At 37.7% G+C, this 24,468-nt stretch overlaps 1 protein-coding gene and 1 long non-coding RNA gene across 2 annotated transcripts in view; one reads left to right on the top strand and one right to left on the bottom strand.

Moving 5' to 3' along the window:
* The first annotated feature begins 647 nt into the window (after positions 1–647).
* On the top strand, positions 648–11,200 carry LOC146601144 (uncharacterized). The gene is made up of 3 exons (XR_014896683.1): positions 648–752; positions 2,856–3,033; positions 10,902–11,200. It is a non-coding gene; the product is annotated as an uncharacterized LOC146601144 (long non-coding RNA).
* The window catches only part of LBR (lamin B receptor), an 18,462-nt gene continuing 671 nt past the window's right edge, over positions 6,678–24,468 (bottom strand). The window contains exons 2-14 of the mRNA XM_085311685.1: positions 19,801–19,979; positions 17,790–17,978; positions 16,093–16,176; positions 15,246–15,423; positions 14,308–14,504; positions 13,449–13,503; positions 11,709–11,903; positions 10,510–10,613; positions 10,015–10,140; positions 9,743–9,911; positions 8,602–8,682; positions 8,380–8,502; positions 6,678–6,953 (exon numbers count right to left, since the gene is read on the bottom strand). Of these exons, the coding sequence (XP_085167811.1) occupies positions 6,793–6,953; positions 8,380–8,502; positions 8,602–8,682; positions 9,743–9,911; positions 10,015–10,140; positions 10,510–10,613; positions 11,709–11,903; positions 13,449–13,503; positions 14,308–14,504; positions 15,246–15,423; positions 16,093–16,176; positions 17,790–17,978; positions 19,801–19,965 (1,827 nt within the window). The 5' untranslated portion in view covers positions 19,966–19,979 and the 3' untranslated portion in view covers positions 6,678–6,792. The remainder of the gene's footprint in view (positions 6,954–8,379; positions 8,503–8,601; positions 8,683–9,742; positions 9,912–10,014; positions 10,141–10,509; positions 10,614–11,708; positions 11,904–13,448; positions 13,504–14,307; positions 14,505–15,245; positions 15,424–16,092; positions 16,177–17,789; positions 17,979–19,800; positions 19,980–24,468) is intronic.

Raw genomic sequence — 24,468 nt, 5'->3', positions numbered from 1 at the left:
CTCCCAGTAGCTACTTGAAGTTCATGGACACCTTCTCAAGACTGCTCCACAAARCAACAACAAAAAACCCTCTGCAAACAGGTTAAAAAGTCAGTATCATTCACCTATTACACACTGGCAGTCTGGAGTTGAGCGAAGCCCCTTAGTACAGCACCAGGTAGGCCTTCTCCATCGTTAGAAACGTCCTCTCAGACCATGAAATCTACCTGCAGGTGTAGACCAGTGTTTTGTGGTGGGGGAGAGCTGTCTGAGGGTTACTGCCTTTCCAGGTAGCTACAGACCATATGTACGATGGCTATTTCTGTGTCTTAAGGCACCAAGTAACCAAGTGCGTTTTTTGGTTAATCATTCATTCAGATCTATGTTCAMGGCTATTCCAAAATGCTAAAATGGTCGACATGTACTTGTTGGGGTCGAGCTACCTAAGTCTGCAGAAGCAGTTGCAAAGGGGATGGTAAATTAGCTTCCTTGGTTACCTCTACAGGGCAGTTTTCTACTATTGTAGAATCTCAGCTTTTGTCCCAACAGACAGATGATACTTAGTACTAAAGTTGGTGTAAACTATGAGATGAATCTGGGCTATGATTTCTAATAACAAATTACAAGTAGGAAATGGACATTGCAATTCATTTTATTCTTAGGGATTGTTTTCATGATGGCCTAATCAAGCTTGTGGAACCATCACCTTTGGTTGCAAAAAATGCAAGAAGAATTGCTTCTCCTTGGTCCTGACATAACAACAGAAATCAAAAGTAATTCAAACTGCATCATTGCTTTACTTAGTATCMTTTCAAAATGCCATTGACATCCTATTTTGTTTCACTTCAAAATTTAATTCCTGTACATTAACTCACTTTTATTATTATTATTTATTTATTAACTCACTGTGGTTTGTTCATGAAATTAAAATTGAGCATGTAGGTATGTGTTTTTTTTCTCCTGTCACTTCATGGCTGAAGCCATGAGTGTCATAGAGATTCACTAGTTGTGAAAAAGGTTTGAATGCTYGTTAAACAAGATTAAGACATCATGATTTTAGGAAAAAAAGTTTGTAGAGGAATATGCTAAGGTAAGATGTCTTCCTTTATCAATTTCTAGATTTTAATTTCATGGATGCAGTCTCATAAGCCACTAGGAATTTCAACTCCAATTTATTTCAGTTGGAACCTGAATTTTCAGTCTGCCAAAGTTCCATTATTTATTGGCAGTGATAAGCAGATACAAAAAACATGCAGAAATTGCCACGTAATTCCAGTGTCTGTGTTGTCTACATCATCAGTTTGTCTTCAGAGAAGTCTTTACAAGCTTACAAAATCAAAAGCTGAAAAAAAAGCATGAAACAGTTCTGAGTTGGTTCTTTAAATAATTCTATTTGAAAAACTTTGTGTGAGCATCATTTGTCTTATCAGTAGACAAGTTTTTCTGTTAAATATTTATAGCACATTTTTTAAAGTTAAATATTGCAAAAAGAAAATGTTGGTTCTAATTTTTATATGGCTCTGGGTTCCCCCCCCTTTTTTTCCTTTTTTACAATCTAAACAGCAACTGTGGAACTAAATGCTGTGATGCCAGCTTCAGAAAAATCCCTTACTGCTCTAGAAACACTGGAAAAAAAATCATATTGCAGAACTCAGGTTTGTTTTTGTTCTGGTGAGAAACACCTCTGGCTGACTTTAGGATTCAGCCCTTCCACTAGCACCTGCTGCTCAGCACGCACTTCCTAGTAGTGATTTAGCAGGATGACGCCCTTGTCTCCTATTGAAACTCAGGCTACCTGTGAAATAGCAGCTGTTCATTCTGGAGCAATAGTACTAATTACACCAATCAGTACCAATCAGTACAGGAGCATCCAGGAGCATCTGAATTTCTTCCATGAATACGTACAAAGAAAAAAGTAGTGTAATATATAAAACTGTATCGTGTCTTTTGCAGAATCGTTGCTTTTTAATTTTCTTCTACATGTCGTATTAATGGTTATTTACAAGGTAAGAATTTCCTACCTGGCAGCTGTGTGCCATGCAGAGACCTTTGGAAGATCCTGTTAGACTCAGGCTGTCCATTTTTTTTTATAAATTTAAAATAACCTTGCCTTGAGAAGTGGTATATCAAGAAGGAGATATTTTGAATTATAAAAATTGTTTTAATTATCCAGAAACTATACAAATTTGAAGTACTTGTTTTTTGACTGAAAGGATCATTTATTTGACTTGCAGCAAAGATAAACAGTACTAATGATTTCAAGAAGATGAAGTTTTAGAATAACCACTCTTTGTGATTATTTGAATGTATTTAAGGTGAAATAGCATGATCAGTGGCAGTTACAGCATTCTGAAAGTTGGTACTCTTGAAGGCATGCTTATTTTCCACATCAGAGTATTAAAAATACTCTATTTTGCTTTCTAAAAATAGCTACATTTCAATAAAATTCAATATTAATAATCARGATATCCATCATTAATTATCTAACAAAAAAACCCAGATAATTATCAAAGGCATTCCAATGTAGACAACATCTTACTGCTTTTATATGTAAGACAAATATAAGACAAAGCAGCTAAAATTCCTGATGCAACACTCCAAAATTTAAGTGAACTAAAACTCTTATCTTTGAATCTGCCAAAAGCTTCAACTAATAATTTGAATGCATACTCAATAAAAACTTAAAATTGTCATTTTAAGAAAATTTTAAGTCAGCATTTAAGCTTCGACATTTGACATTGTATTAATATTTTGCCCTCCCCTCACCTCTCACTAAGCCAGTACTAAGAAAAAGAATGGAAATTAAAAAAGAAACCAATGCCCAGCTGTTCTAAAATACAAAAAATACTAGCAAAGTATTTTTCTTCTAATTCTAGGGACTTCCCCACCAGAAAACGGCACTCTAGTCCTGTTTCCCCCCCAGAAAACAGCAAGCTAGTCCTGGCTTCCCATACAGACAGTACAGGATGGCGCCGTACTGCTGACACGTTGGATGAACCCGTCCTGCAGCAGAGATTTTACGTGCTCCCCGCAAAGGCTTTCACTTCGTGACAGGTAAGAACTGTGCTTCTGATAAAGATTTTGTGATCTGTTGTAAACGCAATTTAAACAAACATTTTCATTACCTGCGTCTGCTTCTGTAGGGGAACTTACCAGCGCTGTTCCTTTAGTCATGCAGCATGTTTCCATTATGGAAGGTCTTACTCACATTTACACACAATTTATTTCCTGTGCAGTAGCACTAAAGATTGTATCCCATGATCAAAGCTGTTTGTTGCTACTTGGTTTTGACTTCTATCAGAAGCTGTGGGGGAAAATACAATATAGTACAGGCAAAGCAGGTGTTAATTTCATCTTTTTATACAAACTATTTTTAGATTAAAGTAATTTTTGCCCAGTGGAAGAACGAGGTAATGAATCATGAATATCCACTTTACTAACTTGCTGGATTACTGTCATCTGTAGGTTTAGCAACTAGCTTTGTAACAACAATCTACCAAGCCGGCAAAGTCCCAGGTCCCAAGTGGGGTTGTCCTGCTGTGCCAGCTACGGGCCTGACSGTTCTCGTACACGTTTAGTCTGAGATGCCGCTTCTCAGAAGCCGTCTTCCCCAGCAAAGAGTATTACTGTAATCTTTAATGTAAAATACCTCCCCCCTTACTGCATCTTACGTAAACTGCTGCTTTATCAGCTGAAGAAAATGACAATACACATGTTGTCATTCATCCCTTAAGTAAACGAACATTTATTTTAAAATAAATAGTTTAACAGAAGTGCTAATACGCTATATATATATGYATATATATATATWTTTTTTTTCCTGGTTTGGTTTATTCATCACAGGCAACACAGGCACGTTGCACAGGCAACGTGTGCAAAATTGTGTTGACCTAAACACAGTGCAGAAAAAAAGTATTTACTGTTGTTCTAAGATAGTCTCTTGGTTTGGATAAACATGGAGGTTGGATGCAGTCACTGCATAAGCCAGAATTGCCAAGTATTAGTAAAAACGAACTCATGTTGAGGGCATAAAGATCAGAATCAAGTCTAGCAGGAAGAGCACATACGCTGCCGCTTTTTCTGACTTAGTAACAACTTGAGTTACTGTACACAGGTTTTAGAGCCTGCTTTTCCCTCCCCTTGTCCTGCCAGCTAGTTTTTAGTGTTTTTTTCCTTGGTCGAGTCAGATGAGCAAAGCAGCTGAGGAGCCAGAGGTGATTCAAAAAACAAACATGTTTTCAGACAGAGGATAGATCTGTAAACTTTGGCAGAAGTATGAGGGGAAGGCAGCAGAAAAAGGAGAAATTGAGACCTCCTTTTAAATACAGTCTCTTAAAATTCCCTGAGTAGCTAAGAGAAGCGCAATCACAAGCTTACAACACCTCAGCCCCCAACCTCAGATGAAAAATAAATATCTGCAAGCCTGCATCTTTACTTAGTAAGAATCAACTTGCCCTTTTTTCAGACATCACTATAAGCTGACAAAAAAAAAATGCACTACATAATTTCCAGGCAAAAGCTTTATTTTAGCTTCTAGACATCTTTGTATTAAAAACAATTATTTCAATATCCATTTTACATAAAACTCAGAATGAAAATTAAACCTGCGTGTTAACAGATAAAACTGGGATGGCAGAACAGGACATGCAGCATCTTCCACCACCTCACTTACAGGCTGGAGGATTACACTGGCCCCAGCTTCAGTGTATTTTAAAACACCACTGCAAACTGATGCAGTTAAATGATGGCTACATTTCCTATTCACCCACTGACCTGGTGGACACAGCCATTAAAAAAAAAAAAATCCCAGTTTAATCCGTTCCTTCACATGAGTAAACTCTTTTCAGTGTTTTTACAGGCACTGCTATTTTATCCAGGAATCAAAGTATTTGTTTAAAACATTTTCCTTACGACAGCAACAAACTTTTTCTTAATGAGTTTTCATGATCAAGCCTAGCAAGTTACATTATATACACTTTTAATGTACAATCATCATTAAAAATGCCCTTGTACAAAATAGAGAGGCGTTTTGTTAGGAGAAAAAAAAATAAAAATCATGTGCTAGATTTCAATTACATCAAYATTGAAAATGAAAACCAAAATTAATGAGTAATAGCAACATTCCAATTTATTAGGAACCTTCCTGCAAGCAACTGTAGAGGTACCTGCAATTCCTTCCCCACAATGTTTAAGATTCTAGCAAGCTTTTTGGGGACAATTCATGCTAAAAACCTCAAATGTAAAGTTATGTGAAAAGCTATCACTTGTGAAGACAATAGAAACTAGCTTCTACAGTTAGTTAATGCAAAATTATTTCAGAAAAGATTAAAAATTATACTACTCATGAAGTAAATACTGCAATGGAATCTGATTTACAACCAGTTAGCCGGAGAACACAGCTAATGTCTAGAACACATACATTAGTTAAAAAGTCAAATATATACAAAAATATATTAGGAAGTGGTCAGGTTTAACCACAGGCTCATGTAAAAAAAATGTTGTTTTAAATAGCAATAGCAAAAAAATAGCTATTTTTTTTCTATTTGCAACAGTACAAAAGGCAAAACCTACAGATGAGGTAGCAATGCCAAATTCACAAAAAACACTTTGGATTTAGGAGCATTTCCTACATTTTTATAGCATATCTGTCAAAACAAATACAAACACTTCAACTGTTTGAAGAATTAATACATTAATTTACAAAAACCTTTAATAAAAGAGCATTTAAAAAAAAATTACTGGAAATGGATTTAGTTAAAAATTTCTCCCATTCCTAAAAAATGCTATCACACTTTCAGATTCAAACACTGTACAGCAAAAACATAGAGGCTTTATAATACACACTCAGTAAATGCTATGGTACATTAAAACATATTTTACAAAGCGTAAGCCAAGGTGGTGGTTTTATTCTCTGCTGTCAAACGTGCACGCGCTGCACCTTCTGCTACCCTTGTGTTCGTCACTAGATGCGGCTCGGGGCCCTGCTGCGGCTCGGCTCGGGCGCTCTCCCGCCCGCGCAGGTCCGCCCGCAGCCCCGAGCGCTTCTACCATCTACCTTCAGGCGTCTGAGCCGGAGCCCGGCCGCCCCGCGGGGCGGGGGCGCTGCTGGGGCTCCCGCTCTCCCTCCCTCGCCCGGGGGGGGGGTGTCCTGCCCCTTCCCCCTTGCCCCCCAGCTCCTGCCTCCCTCCGCAGGCGCAGGGCAAGAGGCGCCTCTGAGCCTYCCGGATCGAAACAGAGCCAGGAGGATGGGGGGAATGAGGCACCACGGGGCTGGGCCAGCCTGGGCCGGGGCAGCGGGTCAGGCCCTGGGGCCRCACTGCTGGAGCCTCCCGGGGGCAGGAGCCTCCGCTGACCACAGGGATCCCGTGCCTCGATCCAGGCAACCGAGTCAGACATCTGAAGCTAGATGGTACAAGGAACACCAAAAGAATAAACTGGATGGAATTTTTGTATTTATTGTATTAAGAAAATAATATACTTTACATCACAGTGCTTAATTAAATGTAATAAAAAAAATGTAAACTCAGGATTCTAGATAAAATTTAACTTGAAAACTTAGGGCTTCAAGACTTTTTAAAATTCACATCTTTTTTTTTTTTTTTTAATCAAAGTCACAGTCAGTCAGTTCACATAGCTCATATATGTAAGATTACTTGTAAATACCTGTTGATGCACTCCAGTGTTTGGTCTTTTTTTTTTTCTTTTAAAAAGCCTAAATAACAAACAGACCAAGTGCAAAGGTAAGAGGTATTTTTTTTATTTGCGAAGAAACTATCTTTAGAAGTAATTTGCAAATCAGATTTCTGGAGTGCTTTAATAGATGTAAGGAAATATGCGGTATGGTACACGCTGACAATACCTTTCCCATGCCAAACCATATTTTTTCTTACAATGAAGTTCATCGCGAGCTTCTCGATGAATGAGCAAGCAGATGAAATAGATCACATAAAAATATGGTAGAATATGATTAAACCCTGCAGAACAAAGTGAAAAAAAAAAACATTTTACAAATAGCAAGAACACTCCCACACACACACCCCACAAAAAATTTTGGCTCTTAGGAGTATGTACTAAACTGGTGACACGTTCCTGCTCAGGACTGAAGCATCTTTTACTTGTAAAGAATCAAATACTAAGCAGGAGAGTGAGAGCGCTGTGTAACTTGTTTTACAAAGAGGTGGGGAAAGATCAACAAAAGGACAAAAATAATCTGTAAAAATCAGATTCTCAAAATCTGCCCACTTCACCCTTGCTGTAGATGAAGCTGGTCCACACCTGCATCCTTCAGGCAGCTGAACGCACAAGCCCAAAGTCCTGGCAGCCCCGAGCTGCGATGCCTCAGCCCCCGCCAGGCTGTGCCCGTTTTGGCCTTAGCTGCGGACCTACAGCTCTGCCCAGAGCTCAGCACTTGCCCCTGGCCTGGCTCCGTCCCCTTCCAGGAGCTCAGTGCTTAGCTCATGCCGCTGCCACAGGCTTCGCGTGCCTCGTTCTCACGCAGGGGACTYGCTGCACGCGTTCTAGTACGCGCTAATTCAGTGCTGTCTATTTTTAATTAAAATCCAAAATAAGACTAACCCAACACCCAAACCCCAGCATCCCGTCCCAGCTGATGCTCCTGGTCAGGGCCTTAGTCGCTGCGTTAGAAGCCGCACTCCAGAGGGGCTCCCTGGGCCTTAGTCTTTCATCAGGCCGCAGGAGGCGGGCCCTGCCGAGGGGTATGGAGTTGTGCTCGTTCCTGTGCTCTCAGGGAAGGCTCACGTCCCCTTCAGGTAAAGGGGGGGCCCACACAAAAAGATCTTTCAAACTTCAATGAACGCTGGCAGGACTACCATGACCAGATTTATTTTCCAAAACTCTTTTTATTCTTTTAATCCCTCACTAAGGATCAGGACTCAAACTCCACAGACAAAGACTCCTCAATTTCCCCCAGGTATAAAATTTATGAAAATCAAAGAGTGTTCAGTAATAAAAATTTCAAAACTAGAGCTCTTCCTCTGCGTTTGATCACATAAATGCATTTTTGATGTATTTTGCTTAAAGTCTTTCCCTGTATGTGGGAGCTCCTGTCTCCAGCGTTCTTTGGGAACTGCCTTTAAAAACACCACAGCACAGCTAATACCCTTAAAAATGAAGGACTCATTAGCAAACAAGCCCCACTGCTACTGCATGAGTAAGGATCAGAAATAATTGACAAATCAAATTACTTCTACAGTAAGATGTAAGTAACATAAGCTAACAAGAAAATAATGTTACATCAAGCTTGCAACATAAAATATTTGACTTTCATTTAATTACAGCTTTTAGTATCTAAAACATTTAGCACTTTGCACTTGAAACTAAATCAAATGCCAAATGTACAAATGTATTTTGATAAACAGCACTTTTGCTCCAGGAACTTACCACAGGGCAGAGACCATGCTAGAGCCATGATGATGTCACCAAGGTAATTAGGATGACGAACAAAACCCCACCAACCTGTGACAAGCAGCCCTTTTCCAGTTGCAGTGGGTATAAATTTCAGATCTGTGAATAGAGTATTGTAGACAACATAATAATTGAAATGTTTATTTAAATAATACAGAGACACTGTATAGCAATTGAACAATTCAAAAATGTACTTACAGGCCAATTTAGGATCTGAAGGATTCCTTCGGAATTTATTTTTCTGATGATTTGCGCTACGGAATATGTAATACCCAATACCTGAAAATAAATATTTTTATTTCGCATTTTCAGTATTTTCCACTGTTTTCTTTGAACAAAGGTATTCAGATGATCACTGTCATGCTTACTACATCAGTTCTCAGACTTCTAACAAAATTTAAATGTTACTGGAACTCTGCAATCCATAGGCTCTTAAATGTTAATGACGACACTTATGATTGTGGTGAAGTTTAACCTTCACCATTGGTTTTACATTCACATCTGACTTACTAATAACACTGAATTTGAAATTCATAGAGAAGTTCACAGAAAGCCAGGTGCAGCAGTTTCAGATTAGCAGAATAACAGGCTGCTAATAGAGCTGCAGAGTGCCTACCCCATAAACTGACCATCTCATCACAAGTAATATTAAAAGAACCAGGTAAGAAAGTGCTATTTTTGAAGTTCTTTGTTCCCTCTACTTTGCAAGACAAAGAATTGAACACTGTCGTGTTTACAATTAAATTTTTGGTTTAGGTTTATTGCCTAGTTAAAAGGGGCAAATGAGAAGCCCGTACTGCTACTACTTCGACGTTCCCCCAAATGCAGAATTCTTTCCTAAAGCACTTAGATAAAAAAAAAATAAAGATCATTTCTGTACGTCACATCAGCTGAATTTATGTCTGCAGGCATCGGGGAAGGAGATGCAAATTGCAAGACATGTTTCTGAACACTTTTCCCCAAGAAAAGAGTAGCATGGCCAACAAGTTGCTGATTTTCTGTAAGAATTACTTGCAATAGGAAGCAGTGTTTTCCCAGATTGACTTTTAAGAGGCATCTGCTACACTCTATTAAATAAATACTAAGTTACTTCTGCAGTTCTGCATATAATCCATTGAAGAATGCCTCTCAAGAGAACAAATCAGACTTGGGCATTTACCCTTCATTTTATAAAATGAAAATTTGTTATATTATTTGCATTAAACAATAGCCAAACAGGATTCTGCCACGTGTGGTACTACAGAAAATACGACCAATGCATCCTAGCTAAAGTTTCACCTTGCAACTCAAAAAAAGAAAATCTGTACCTTCAGTAACAATGAAGTTTACTGTAACTTACCATTCAGAATAGTAATTGCAGAAGCAGCAGGCCACGAAACTGCAATAGGGTGATGGACTAAATAGAAGGCTTGCAGACTGTAGACAAATGGAACCCACACCAAATCTCCAAATGCCAGCATGAATCCAAATCCATCGTGGGTAATATCGATTGTAGTCAAAACGGCTTCCTAGAAACAAGGAGAAAGAAACTGAGAATTCAAAAAGCCTCATTGTTTTAACATTTTAATTAGGAATGGTAACAGGTTAATGCAGGCGTGAAGACTCACTTACCTCATTCCAAAGAGCATCCAACACATAAAGAAGCTGAAAGCTGTTCACCAGTATCATCGACAGAGATGGCATACTTTGATTCTGTACCTTCATCTCAGCCAAGAGCATTGCCAAGTTGATAATGACCTAATAAAAAAATACTATGAATACTGTACTGCAGGTCTTCCCTGTGAACATAAAAGTGTTCTTTTCTCTTACATTAGAGGAAATTTTAATACAGATAGTTTTGACTGAGAATTAAGTTTTAAAAAAGTAACAACCTATTTCACAAACTACAGTTACCAACTACAGTTCAAAGGCTGTACTCTCAGCATATGATTACTTAAGAAGGGTCCTGTTTCCTGCACAGCAAAGCAACTAGAGCACAGAAACCTTTTTCATATGACCAGAAATGGTCAGTGTAACATCTGTCAATGTGAAACTGATTTTAAGTACTTTTTTTCCCCTGTAATAATCAAACAAATGGAATAAAAACAAATAACATTATTGACTCACCCAGCCAATCAGTCCTGGACGCAACTCACAGAAGTATTTGAGGTCAAAACTCCCAATACGAGGATTTAATTCATGTCCAATAAAGAAATCATAAACCAAATACCCTACAGATAAAACATACTCCTGTTAGTGATGCTCTTCTCTCTTATCCRCCACTGCGCTCCCTATAAAGTGGTAGCAATTTTATTCCCAGTTTAAAGTTCTCTTACTATATCAAATAGCATTAAGCTTGGCAAGAAAAATGCAAGACTACATGCAAAAAGCATGAAGCAAAGCTAACTTACATTTTAAGAGGCCTAAACAGCCTCAACAATTCATTTATTAGAAGGACTGAGTAGTTTAGAAGTTAACACAGTCTAATTTTTTCCTGACATTTGTTCCTTCATTTTCAGATTTTTACAACTTTTCCTCCTATCCTGTTTTACTCCGAGTGTGACAATTCCTCTGGCAATGGCAACGACCTGTCCATCCAAAGAGGTGGACAAAAAGGAAAATGCTATAGCTTGACCTCAGGATACCCCGCGCTGAGTTAGCGAGTACCAAGCACAGAACGCCACCACACCACTTCCAAAGACCAGAACTGCACTTTTGAAAGAAAATAAAATTTATGATCACTGCGTTATTTCTACACCCATACACACACACCCCGCACTGCCTGAACATTTCATTTCAATTCACCAAGTATTTTGTCCAGAGGTTTTTTTCTTATCTACCCTGTTACAATTTTTAAAAGCAGTTGATTTAACGTTAAACTCGAAACATGGATCCGTTTYGCTAAATGTGCTTAAACTAGGCTTAAGCCAAGGCTACAACTATTATTACTGTAATTATTTTGAAAAGAAAAAAGAAAAACTCTACACATGCTGTTTCTGGAAAAGGGGGGACTGGGAAGCTATCTAGACAATCTTTTAATCTTTAGAAACTGGTATCTCCTCCTACAGCTAGAGGACTAGGCCTCTTCAAGGTATTTTGGAGTAAGTTATGCAAAACAATCCAAATAAACTTTTAAGCATTTTACAGAATCTCTGCCTGAATTAAAAGATAACGCTCAATTTTCAATATCAATTTAATACTGGTAAAAAGGAAAAGTCAGAGTATTATTATAACAAGCCCTAAACTTACCTAGGTGTGACCTAGCTTTCAATTTCAAAAAAAAGCTAAGAATTGGAAAGAAACTAGCCAAGGTACTTCTAACTCACCAGAATTTCCACCTGGTGCTAGGTCTTCCTCTGGTGCTTTCAGGGACCGAAGATACAGATAAATGCTCAATCCCATAGAAAAAGTTGCAGCCGATACCGCAAATTGCATGAAGTGATCATACAGATAGAGAAGTTCAAATTGAAAATACATTAAAGTTCCAATAGATACCGCAGTCAAAACAAAAGCATAAAATCCTAAAAGAAGTAGGAAAAAAACGTATTAGCAAAATAAAAATTATTCTTAGYAGAAGCTATGCAGTCTGGTCCTTCTGCATCTTCACTTCCTCCAAGATCTGTTGTTTGTCTGTATTCCAGTACAGTTGTACACATCCCACAGGCTTTAGTTCAGATTTCTGCAGCATGGCACAACACAGTCTGTGCCCTGAAATTTCCTTACTTCTCATCAAAACGACAGACGGCAGGCAGGCTCTGAGCATTCCTTAATTATTACACAAATATAGGATCCAGTGTTGAAATTCTAGTGGAATACTAGAAAATGACAGCAAGTCACAATAGCTTATCAGCAGAACAGCTCAGAGCTTTTCTTCCGCAATTATTTGTCTTCATACATTCCTTGAAAATGATACTGGTAATTAAGTATTAAAAAACCCTAGAGTCAAAACTTGAGTACAAAACTTCTGTACTTTGAGGGTACAAAATCAGTGCAACGGAATAACGTCCAAATACAAGCAGTCAGCTTTATGCAGCTATCACATAGGCATGTGCAATGAGCACTTCCCTCAAGGAAATGTTCAGAGCTTCTTTGAGAATTAGCCTTTGAAGCAGCACAAAGATGACATCTGTTACCATCCAAATCATGTAGACTATTTCCTCCATTTATTAAGATGTGGAGAAAGGACTTTGCCGATACTGAAAACAGAAGTCCAACACTAAAATCTTATGATGCAGCCCCAATACGATCCATTTCTGTAAGATGCAGTTTACACCGCTTCTCTGATGTACAGCCCTATTCCTCCTTACAAATGTGACACCTCACTAGATCGTTGCAACCCCCTATTCAGCTCATCAGCACAGCGTGTAAGTTCCATTACTACWGGACAGCGTTCAGTGCTAGCCTGGAAAATTCAGTCCTGCACCTGAGAGGGATTTAACTCTTACTGAACAATACACTTTTCTGTTAAAGCCCCAGGAAGCAGCACTGCTGGTGTGTGTTAAGCCACACACTAAACTTAGATGAGAAATTCATTTTGTTCTTTGGAAGTAAACTCGGATCCAAACAAAGACTCAAAACTGTTCTTTGCCAGGAAAGAACAAAAACATTTAAAATCAATTGTAACAAACTTGTATTAGCCTGTGAATCAGAGACACCTGAGARTAAGACAAGCAAGACTCGGGGGTAGGGAGAGCATCCTCTTCTGACCGCTAGTCTCCTCTGAAACGACAGTTCTCGTTACATGAGCATTTCTAAGGCTTCTGAAGCGACTGCCCTCATTTAGCAGTTACGCACAGCAATAGGACAGGTGTCCCTCAAAAGCAGAACCAGATGCAGAGTGGGTGCCTTGAACTGAGTAACGCCTCACTCTTGGGACACTTAAAGCTTGATCATTGCTAACTTTCCTGTCCTAGAAAAGGCTCATCCTATTTTATGATAAATTTACACAGATACCTGGTTTAAACGGAATTCATCTTTCGTTATTTGTATCTTTATCTTATAGTACTGAGCACTGCAAATTAGATAATGGTATCAAATTTCAGCACGAGCAACTGCAGCTTGCTTACCGTTTATCCTGTACTGAAGTTTCCGTCCGTTTGAGAGTGGCAGGCCTTCTACRACCTGGGAAGAATAAAACAGTAACGTCGCAACAAGGTACTTTCTGGGGAGACAGTGGGAGAGAGGCTTCTCTGCCACACACACATTGAATCAAGGTAGCCAGTTGCAGGAATGCACATTCAACTCTGAAGATCATGCATCGTTCTCAAAAACACATTTTGCATTTTAAAAGTAAAAGCATAACAGTTTCAAAAAGAAAAAAGAAAAGAACAAAATCATCTCATTTTCTTTAACCAGCATCAAGAGAGCAGAGCAAATGCTCCTCTCAGTTTAAACATATATTGCTTCTATTCATTCTAGTGTTCTTTCAGAAGCTGGCAATATCCCTGGAATCACAAAAAATGACCAATACAGACCATTTACCTGATTGTACATATGGCTAGAATGGTTAGGAGCAACCTTCCAGAAGTGAAAATTACTTTTTAAAATATGTATGATCTTTCTTCCTTGGAACCAATGAGAAAGTCAGTATGAAAAGCACATCCAAACCATCTGCAGGGTTAAAGTCAGATAACTGAAATTCTAGGATTCTACCATGCAAATTCCATCCATGCTCCGACCCTGAATTCCTAAGTAACATTTTCTGCATTTTCTACTGTAGGATTGTGGAATGCATAGCCAAAAAATTCTTAATAGCAAATTGTGCTATTTCTAACTTACAGAAACGCATAATAGCCATACTCCAGCTTAATATAGGAGAACAATTAATTTGTATTCAAAAGGACTTCATTAAGAATATACCCTCACTTCCAGCCTAAMTCACAAATTAATTATCCATAAAAACACAACCGCTACTAAGTATCTTACCTTTCCAATTGGCAGTAAGTAGAACAGAGCTTGAAGGAAAAACCACAGAAGGAAGACACCAAACACCCTAGTCTCCCAAAGACTTTCCAGAGCTGGCAGAGGCGGCGGGAAGTTCATAAGGCTGGGGTCATCCTGTCTGCACATCAACAGCAGGTAGAACACCGTAGCGGGCAGAAAAAATATCATAGCGAAGGTCCCTGTAAACAGACACCATCCAATATTAAAAAATAAACATAGGAAGTAAAAAACTCATTTCAGCCCCACTAAAAAAGCTCTGTATTCACACTGCAGCAACGAGGAGGTTGTCATCATCCATTCCTGAAAGACAGCAGCACCCCCCCCCACCCTGTAACGAGACAGAGACACTGCTCTCATCCCCATATGAGGTCACACAACCAAATCAAAGGGCCATATCTACTGCATCTCTTTAAAACTAAACACCCACAAATAATCGGCTCATCTTATTTCTACYCTGATATCCAGCTAAAATTTTATTTATCTGAATTTCACAACATTACATGTTTTAAATCTAGAGTAGGATGTTAAAATTATAGTAAGCACAGTACTTCTATTATAAAAATTGCCTCTCTTTCCAAGAAACCCTATAAAGAATACTGCTGAATTTTAAACATCTGACTTATGAAAAAGTAAGAGGTTAGCTAGTTATTTCTGAATTAAATTTAGGAAATATTTAAATTTCACTGTGCAAGAGAAACTGATCATCACTATGTATCACAGGAGAACTGAGTGTAGTAATTGTTCTTTGGCTTCTACCAGTATCACTACAGAGTATTTGAAGCACTGTCACATGATGGACTCTGGAGTCTGGAACTGGAGTCAAAAAACGGGCAAAACAGTTCTTGACATGGCAGTATGGTCAGTAAGCAGAAATGTACCAGTAGTGATTTTTCAAATATTACTACAATTCGCACACATACCAATTCTTCCACCAAACTCTAGCTCCTCTGTTTTTGGTGATGGTTTTTGAATAGTTTTTACTGTCTCAAAAATCTTTTTTTCTGAATATATCTCTTCTTTTTTCTTTTCTTCTTTTCTTGGATGCAAGCTGTACTGATCAAGCACACGCTGTATTTCCAGGTCTGGTTTGAAYTTTTGCTGATAATAAGTAATAAAAAAAAATAATTAAATAAAAACCCAAATATTTAAAGAAAAGAATCTCAGTGATTTTACCCCAGTACTTTATTCAGGAGATCAATATACACTGCAAAACATCAACTTACAATGCATTCTCTTAAATGTATACACTGATAGGAAGAATCTGCTAAAACTGGCGTCACTGTTACCACTTAGGCCATGGTTACTTACACAGCCCCATTTCCGCTACAAGTCATCCATCCTCCTCCCTTCCCTTCCACCATAAAGCTTTGYGCGGTAACACAACAATCAGGATTAAAAAACTAATTTGGCTGAAAAAAATTATCCGTCCTTACTCCCTTCTCAAATACAGATTTATTCACTTCAGCATTGCCAAGCAAACATTCACACCATGAAGAAGCATGTGAACAAACATAAGTAACTAGTGAGGGCTGGCTGGAAAAAAAACAAACAAGAAACCCAGCTCCAGTTCTCTCCCTTCCAAAAACATCATCTCCCTCTCCCCTGACCATAGCTGGCTGAACAGTAAAAACATTTAAACTTCAAGTTTTATGTTACATTCTAACTTCTCCTTGATTATGGTATTGCTTTTTCTAGTGATTTCTGAGAAAGCTAACGTAGTATGCAACATCAAACTAGAGTACATAAAACGTTCTTTTGGGTCATTACCTCTAAGATTTTGCAGGAAGTATCATTTCTTTCTGTACTGTCAGGTTCACCATTGTATCTTCTGGTGTTGTTCTCATTCAGTTTCTGGTAAAAAAACAAAAGCATAATTTTATTTTTCTGAAAATAAGATCAGCATTAATTACCAGTATATAACAAATGATTAAGAACAATTTAACAGTTCTGTTTATTTCATCTGCAACTGCTTCTGTTTTCACCATGTGAAAACAAATGTTTCAGTAGCTGAAGCACAGCTTCAGCTCATAAACAGAGGAAGAGAACACATTTTAAAAGGAAGATTTTTTTTTTTAATKAGCAGTAAAAACAAGAGATAAAATACACTTTCCAAGTTGTTTTAAAACTCACTGGTAGGAAGCACCAAATACAAACATACGGGTAACTACCAATTCTATTAGGAAAGCAGAGGAAATTTTCATGTTCCAAGTGACAAACACTAGGCAGGGCTATGAAAGGTTGGTTTTCCACTAAATATCTTTATATAAAAGAAATAGATCACCAAGAAAAAAGAAGCTCAATTTAACATTCTTCTCCTCCAAAAATTCCTTTAATATGAGTCTTGCTTTCATGACTCTGGGAAGATCCCACTCAACTCTTTAACTTTAGCTTTGTTGAAAAAGATCACATTCCATCATACAGTAACTAATAGATCAGTCCTAATCCTCAACTAGAAACAGAAAAAACACTATCTAAACACTAAATACATGCTAACCTTTTTGACCAAAGTAAAGTTTAACTATTGGCTACAAATTACTTAAAACGAGCATGTAGTCACAGGCTCACTGGTCACTGGATCACACAGCTCAAAGTAGTTTACTCCAAACAAAATCCAGAGTAACTTCAGTGCCAAAAAATGCTCCGAATGGTTACAATTTAACCAAACTAAAACCAATCAGTTTTCAATAGATTAGCAAAAGGCATTTCCAATACTAAGGTCTGTCTCAGACATGTATCACTTGAAGCTATCTAAATAGTACAAGAAATACTGTTTGCCTCTTAGTACAGATATATCACCTCTATTATTCTTCACTTACAGAATAGCAGAAATGTTTTTAATATTCAATATAATCTTCACAAAAAAAAGCTGAGAACAAACATGCTAAATTGCAGCTAGAAAACCTAAATTTGATGCAATTACAAATTCTCCCAGGATAGTTTTTATAATGAACACAGTTCTGCACCATTATCAGGCATATATTTTCCAGCCCTAAATTCTGTAGCAATTCTTTTACATGTTATCAATTACTGTTTTAATGAACTAAATATGAAAACAACATTCATTTTATTTCAAATTCTAATACCTACCAGTTATGTATTGATCAATACTTCTTAAAAGGAGGCTAAGTTCCTTTGCCTCATTTTACAAATGGGGGCATATGGCTAGCAAATGACTTTAATATTAAAAAATTCTTATTCATGTTTCCTTGAATTCTGAGAACTCTACAATCCCAACAAATTCAAAGGGAACATAACAACATGTGTTTACATTTCCAGAATTTCCTCACAGCCAGGTAGGCTAGGAATAGTATCTTCTAAGGAAAAAGGCAGTTCTGAAGTATTTTTGCAGCTGACTATGTTGCTGAGGGAACACAAAGTACAGGGGGCTTCTACAGCAAGAAACTCAGCAAAGAGCAAAAAATTGTTTTAAAAGGTAACAGGAACAAAMAAACAAACAAAAATACCAGGAGAACTAAGTTGGTTTCCTGAACAGTTTTCTTTTTGTCATCTTTACGTTCTCTACTTTGGGAGGAAGAACGACGTCTGCCTTTTGCTGGCCGCCCTGGAGACCTAGATCGAGATCTGCTAGCACTTCTTCTGGAAGGAGAACTTGAAGACGACTGGCTTTTCCTGTGCTTGAATGATGATTGTGACTGAAAAATGAGAGGGGAAGAAAGTAAGTGTTTTATAGAAGTGATCTTWTCCAATGGTCTTCTATTTCTGGTTAAGTACTGGCATAGCTGCAAACAAAATGATAGCTTTAGTTACTTCAGATCTTTTAATTATTGTAAAATTGATTGCAAACTTGGGCCAAGTACAGAACACACACAGAATCATATTCTTTCTTCTTAAAGAGGTAAACAGTGTCCATACRATACTGCCAGATTGGTAAATTGCTTGTATTGTCACAGTGGGTTTCTTTTTTGTTTTTTTACATTTTCTGAAAATACCGGTGAAAATAAAGAGCAGTACCTTCAGAAATCTTATCTCAGACATTACAAAGAACAATTTTAGAAATYTTTTTTTCGGGGGATGAAGACCCTGGCATGGAGGGTCTACAGAATTCTGTCCAATTTCTTTTACTCATGCTGTACAAGGCTCTCAAAGAGCAACTACAGCACATTCATTTTGTTAGCGACATACAAATAACCCTGTCTTAGTAATTGTTGACAAATTTTGACAATTTCTGTCAAAGTTACAGAAATTAGGATTTGGATGTAAACTATCAATGTGATTATCAAGCTAATAAAGCTACCATCCTCATTTATATATGGCTATAAAGTATACTACCATTTCATCTACTCAGCTTTACTAATACARTATTTGGCGTGTCAAGATGCAATGATACGTAAAAGACAACACAAATCAATCTAGAAAAAATAAATCAACTACAGATGTGACAGCTGATTTCATAAGCAATTTCCCCCCCAAAACATGTATTTTAACTACTTTGTGAAGTTTACAATGTTATTGTTCCAATTTAAAAATTCCACAGCACAATTTTTATAAGGCACCACTCTACTAGGTTCTTTACTGCAAAGAAAGGTGTTTTCTTGAGTTAGCTAAGCGGTAAGCACCAAGTAATCAAGTTAGCRAAGTCTGAAGAAAGAAGTAGTTTGTCTAGCTGAAAGTAGGAACATTTTTTCCCCCAAAGAAAAAGCCAGTTACAGAACACGTACAGTGTCACCAAAAGGCAAAACTGCAGTTAATATAAGGAATTTTAAGTAAATTTTAAACAGGCCTCAACACAGGCCATTAAAAATAAAAATAATAATAATAAAAAAAACAAACTACACAGCCTATAGTGAACATTCAGATAGCCTTTTCTCCATGCATTATCACATTTCAAACTGAGGTAAAACTTGTATGCATACTAAGGCATTTATTTCTAACAGAAATTAAATAACATAAAGATTTGTAAAGCGACTCAAATATGTATGACATTTTCCTTTTTCTGAAGTCCCCTGCTGTCACAAAAAGAACAAACTATCTTAAGAAATCTTTGGGGAAATTAAAGAAGTGCAAGCTATTCACAAATATTTTAAGTATATACTTAAAGGGAACAYGCTATTTACAGTGATGCTTAACTACAGGCTTGCGTTTGTTTTCTTAAAGTAGAAACTCACATTAATATCAACCCTGTAATTACCAGCTTTATAAGCTATGTGAAAACAATTCCTCACGAACAATCATGCTATGAGAATTCTTGAAGAACTATTGTTTTCCAAATGCATCAGTCGTTTTTTCAATATAAATAAAACAGTCACACTTCCTTATAAATAGGGCCAGCATTCTGAACTTCTACTTCAGAGGTTGCATACCTACGTTAGCATTTAGCACCAGTTCCTTGAAGGCACAATTATGAAAAAACTTGCAAAATGACTGTCCAATTATAAATTTTAGCTTTACCAGCATCACAAAAGTCAGTATAATCTTCCACTGGAAATAATGCTAGTTTTACGCATGTATACTCACCCTTATATCACTTTCTTTCAACTCAAGTTCAGTCCCATCTTTGTACTTAACAGTATAAAGGTGAGTAACRTCGTTGTAACCAGTCACTTGTACTTCATAGTAGAGGACACTTCCTGGCCAACGACCCATCACCACCTCACCATCAGCAAACCTCCGGTTTGGCATTTTCCGAAAGGAACCTTTGGAAAATAAATGAATTAGTTAATAGGACAGCTAAAAATTAGACTTAATAATTAGCTACAAAATGTTCTTCATCTTAAATAAGCAAAAAGTTACCTAAAAATAGAGAAGCAACGATCTGTTTTTCACATAAATATTAAACAAAAGAAACAGGCTTAAAAATACAGCAAAGATGATTCATGTTTGATGTTATGAACAATGTTCTACTTCTATCATTAATCAAATACTCGTCTAGATGCACTATGATGTACAATCTCCATCATCAAAGATCATTAAGAGCAGGCTAAACAAATATTAGACAAAAACTACATAAATATAGTTGACCATGCCTCGAGGAAGAATAGTAAGTTAGATTAACTCTAAGTACCCCTCTCTACCTCTCTTTTCTTGATTTTTTAAAATGAWTTCTAAACATATGTAAAAATACAATGTTCCTAACCTAGTCAGTGTACACTTCAGCCACATTACATACTTTCTAGGAATTGTTATATTAAAYACTCAAAAGCTAGGTAACATCACAAATTGGGCTCCTGGTCTGGAGGGAATTTTTTCTTTTTTCCATCTATTTAGTACAAGGCATTTAATGCCCTTCTGCAGGATGCTGTAAGGAAAAAACATACRGTGTCAAGAGTAATGTCCTGTAGAACTGAATTCCATCCTTGTCTGTGCCTTGTCGGCTTCTACTTGACACTAGCAAACACAGTCTAAGTAACCTCTACAGTTGCTCTGCTATACAGCAGTGCTGGAGAATCACAATTGCAACTATATAAAGTTCCATGTAATACTTTTCAGATTGCCTTATAATACRTCATTATCACAGAATCATAGAATGGTCGAGGTTGGAAGGGACCTCTAGAGATAATCTAGTCCAACCTCCCTGCTCAGCAGGGTCACCTAGAGCATGTCAGACAGGGTTGCATCCAGGCAGGTCTTGAAKATCTCCAGAGAAGGAGACTCCACAACCTCTCCGGGCAACCTGCTCCAGGGCTCCATCACTCTCACAGGGAAGAAATTCCCCCTCACGCTCAGGCGGAACTTCCTGTGCTTCAGTTCCTGCCCATTGCCTCTTGTCCTGTCACACTGGACAACTGAAAAGAGTTTGTCCCCGTCCCCTTGACACCCTCCCTTCAGGTACTTGTGCACATTGATAAGATCCCCCCCTCAGCCTTCTCTCCCCCAGGCTGAAGAGGCCCAGCTCTCGCAGCCGTTCCTCGTAGGGCAGGTGCTCCAGCCCTCTGATCATCTTCATAGCCCTTCGCTGGACTCTCACTAAAAACCTCCATCATCTGAAAATAGGTATCCGTAGTAGAAGATACTTCTAACCTCAATTCTGTAACTTAGATCTCCATGTACAAARTGAGGGCATCTTACAAGTTCAAGGCAAAGTAGAAATAAACTTTATACACTATTATCATTGTATGATCACAGGAACATAAGAACTTAGAATAAGAAAAGCAGCAAATACTGGTTTTGGTTGTCAAAACAGTCCAACTTCTCTGTTGCAAATAAGATGTGAAGCCACATAAAATGAGGTGAAAACAAATATTTAACGAGATACTCATTCACTACACATTAACTAACCTGCAATGAAAAGCTGGATTCTTTGGCAAAAAAACACTGTTAATATGCAATCACAGCCCATCATAATGTATGTGGGGGATGGGGCTAAGTCATCAACTTTCATTCTGTCATTTCCTGGGGCTGCTGTGGTTCTTAGATTTTAGGTCTGTGAAGCATTTTAAATTATAAAAGAAGAAAGTAAGAAACTCAGCAAAATTCCCTCTTGTGGATTTTATTGCTAGTCAAACAGAAAGATCTAGTCAAATTGCTAATGCTAAGCAGAAAGACCCTTTGCTGACTAACATCTGAAGGACTGAAAAAAGTTTTTGCTTCACTGCTGTCTGCCACTTAGAAAAACGATCACCTCTCCAAACTTACSGTTCCATTCTGCGCTTCCATAGCTACAGGCTCTCCCAGCTCATCTCTCTGATACCCAGAGTTTATTGCCTCAGTTTTATTTTACTTTCTTATTCATTCTTAATTCCCACTCATCTGACTCTGTTTTATCCCAATCAATTGAACTCCCTCAGATTCATACCAGTCCTTGTTTCTAACCACATGAAATGCAATCTCCACATTTTCATTTGAAATTCTCTTCCATTCTCTCCCTAGCCTCTTCAATTCCTCTTTTTTTTTTTTTTTTTTTTGGGGGGGGGGTCTGCCCTCATTCTCCAAACTAGTTCCAGTTCCCCATCTCCATCTCTGGGCTCAAGAACTGATTTCAGTTCCCCATCTCTGTCCCCTTATCCAGTTTTCTCACCCAAAAGCCACTTCTTTAGATCCATCTCTACTACTCCTTTTCCACCAGCCTCTTTCATAGTTCCAGCTTATTCACCCTCCTCCAAACACAGTCCAAATACCAGCTCCTCTCCCAAATCCAGTCATGTTTCACCAGATGTCATGATCTGTTCTAGCCCTTCATTTCCTCTTTGCTTCTTTACTTCCTACATTTCTGCTAAATGTTTCATCTCTTGACCTGGACTGGCTCAGACATCATCTGTAAACCCAAAGTCTGTCCAYGAATGAGCTGCCAGATCCTACAGCAAAGTTATCAAGAACAGAATCTTTGGAATTTAACTCCTTTAAAGCAAAATAAAACAAGTATCAGAAAGAAGTCACTACTAGGGACATGCAAACTAGGTTTTAAGAGCTTTACAATTAGATATAGATTTTGGTACTGTTTTACAGRGATAAAAATACAATTCTCCTCCAGACTTCAAAACAAGAACACAAACACTAAAACAGCTCCAAGAAAAGGTAACCTGATCATTTTATTCTCTTTAAAGGCAAAAAACTCCCCTTCTCTTCAACTTGGTTCTCAAAATCAGCAAAAGTTGAAGTTAAAAAAAAAATCTGTTTGAAGCAGCCAAAATTTAAAAAATGCTATTATGTAATTCAGCCTGAGATAGATGTCTGAGAGACAAAATTGAAATGAAAAAGTAACTTTAAGTAACTGAAAATGTTGTGTCTAAAAAGTAATGAACAATCTTAGCAATAGAAAGATCTACTTATTTTTCCAATTATTTTCTAACTTATTAATACTTAGCAATGAGATCAAACCTTAAATGCAAACAGTAAGTATTACTTCTTAGTCTATCAAAAATTATGACTTTCGCATGCACCAATGCACCTCCTGTAAGGGAGRCTTGCAAATCTCACTCCCCATTTCCCACTTCAAAAAGCTACCCCTTTTAAATGCAGCCCTTATGTCTTCAGATAACAGAAGTCATTACTGACATCAAAAAATATATATGTAYTCTTGTAGAAATAAGAAACCTAAACAATGTAGTTTAAAAAAATCACATTTTGGGTTTATGACTTTTTCAGACACTATATAGATGTCCCTGATAATAGTCAGTGTATCAGAAGGCGTCGACTTACTGTAAATTAACAAACCTACACAGATGTACAGTGTATCAGGCTTCACAATATGTATCTAATTGAGTCCAAAATAAAAATTACTTCATACAATGAATCCTGTACAGTACTGATATCCGACTCCACGTAATACACACTCACTTTCTCTTGAAGTGAAATTTACGTTTTCTGCACCATTACACTTTTCCTTTCGGATCTCAGGATCTAAGGAAACGGCTCAAAATGATTTYATATCCTAAGCTAAACAAGTTTTTGATACAGAGCTCTCTGGAGTTTAAAAGCTGATCAGGAAGAAAAGCTACTGACTCAACTGGGAATKAAATGATTTAAGAGAAACATGCCAGTGAAACATCCTGCCCCACACGTCCATTTCTGGCCTTCCATAATAACCTTATTAAATGTGTGGAAAAGTGCTTTATTCCAGTTAAAAAAAGGAAAAAAATTGCTAGCTTGCAGTCACTAGAAGATCATATCACATCATCATATCTAGATGCACATTTTAAAGAAGAAATTAAAAAAAGAAAAAAAGTAAGTTAAATGGGTCTTTCCTAATTAGAAGAGTTGTGAAAAGATCAGACAAATCCAGCRTTTCTAATTGTTAATTCAAAAGTCTAAACGCAGTAGATAATATTGTGTATGTCTGAGGAATAAGTCAGTTAAAATCARGAAAGGAGTAGTATTTATCCATCAGAAAAATCAATATTGATAGTGAAGACTAGCAGGACATAGCTTCCTATAAGGAAAGCTACTACTGAATTCACCAGAGATTGAACTGGGATCACCAGGATTCATTCTGGATCTTTAGCTTTTTATCTCTGCGATGGTGTTAGCATCTACCATTGTTCGGGCTTGGCTCAGATAAGAGCCAAAGTAAAGCTGCGACATCGAAACCGTACATAAAGAAGCATCAAGGTGAAGTAGAAMCCTCTCAGCCTTCACAAAGCCGATCTTCAGGCAGGCAGGCACAGCCGTTCTCTTTAATAAACCGGCTTTGACCGCGGAACCCTAAAGCGGAGATGAAACGCCAGGGAGCTGCGCTCCCCCCGCCTG

The sequence above is a fragment of the Rhea americana genome, unplaced genomic scaffold (genome assembly GCF_003343005.1).
Source record: "Rhea americana isolate MKP2758 unplaced genomic scaffold, rheAme1 scaffold_109, whole genome shotgun sequence".
NCBI lineage: Eukaryota > Metazoa > Chordata > Aves > Rheiformes > Rheidae > Rhea > Rhea americana.
The sequence above is the reverse complement of the archived record's forward strand: the minus strand, read 5'-3'. Positions and strand labels throughout refer to the sequence as shown.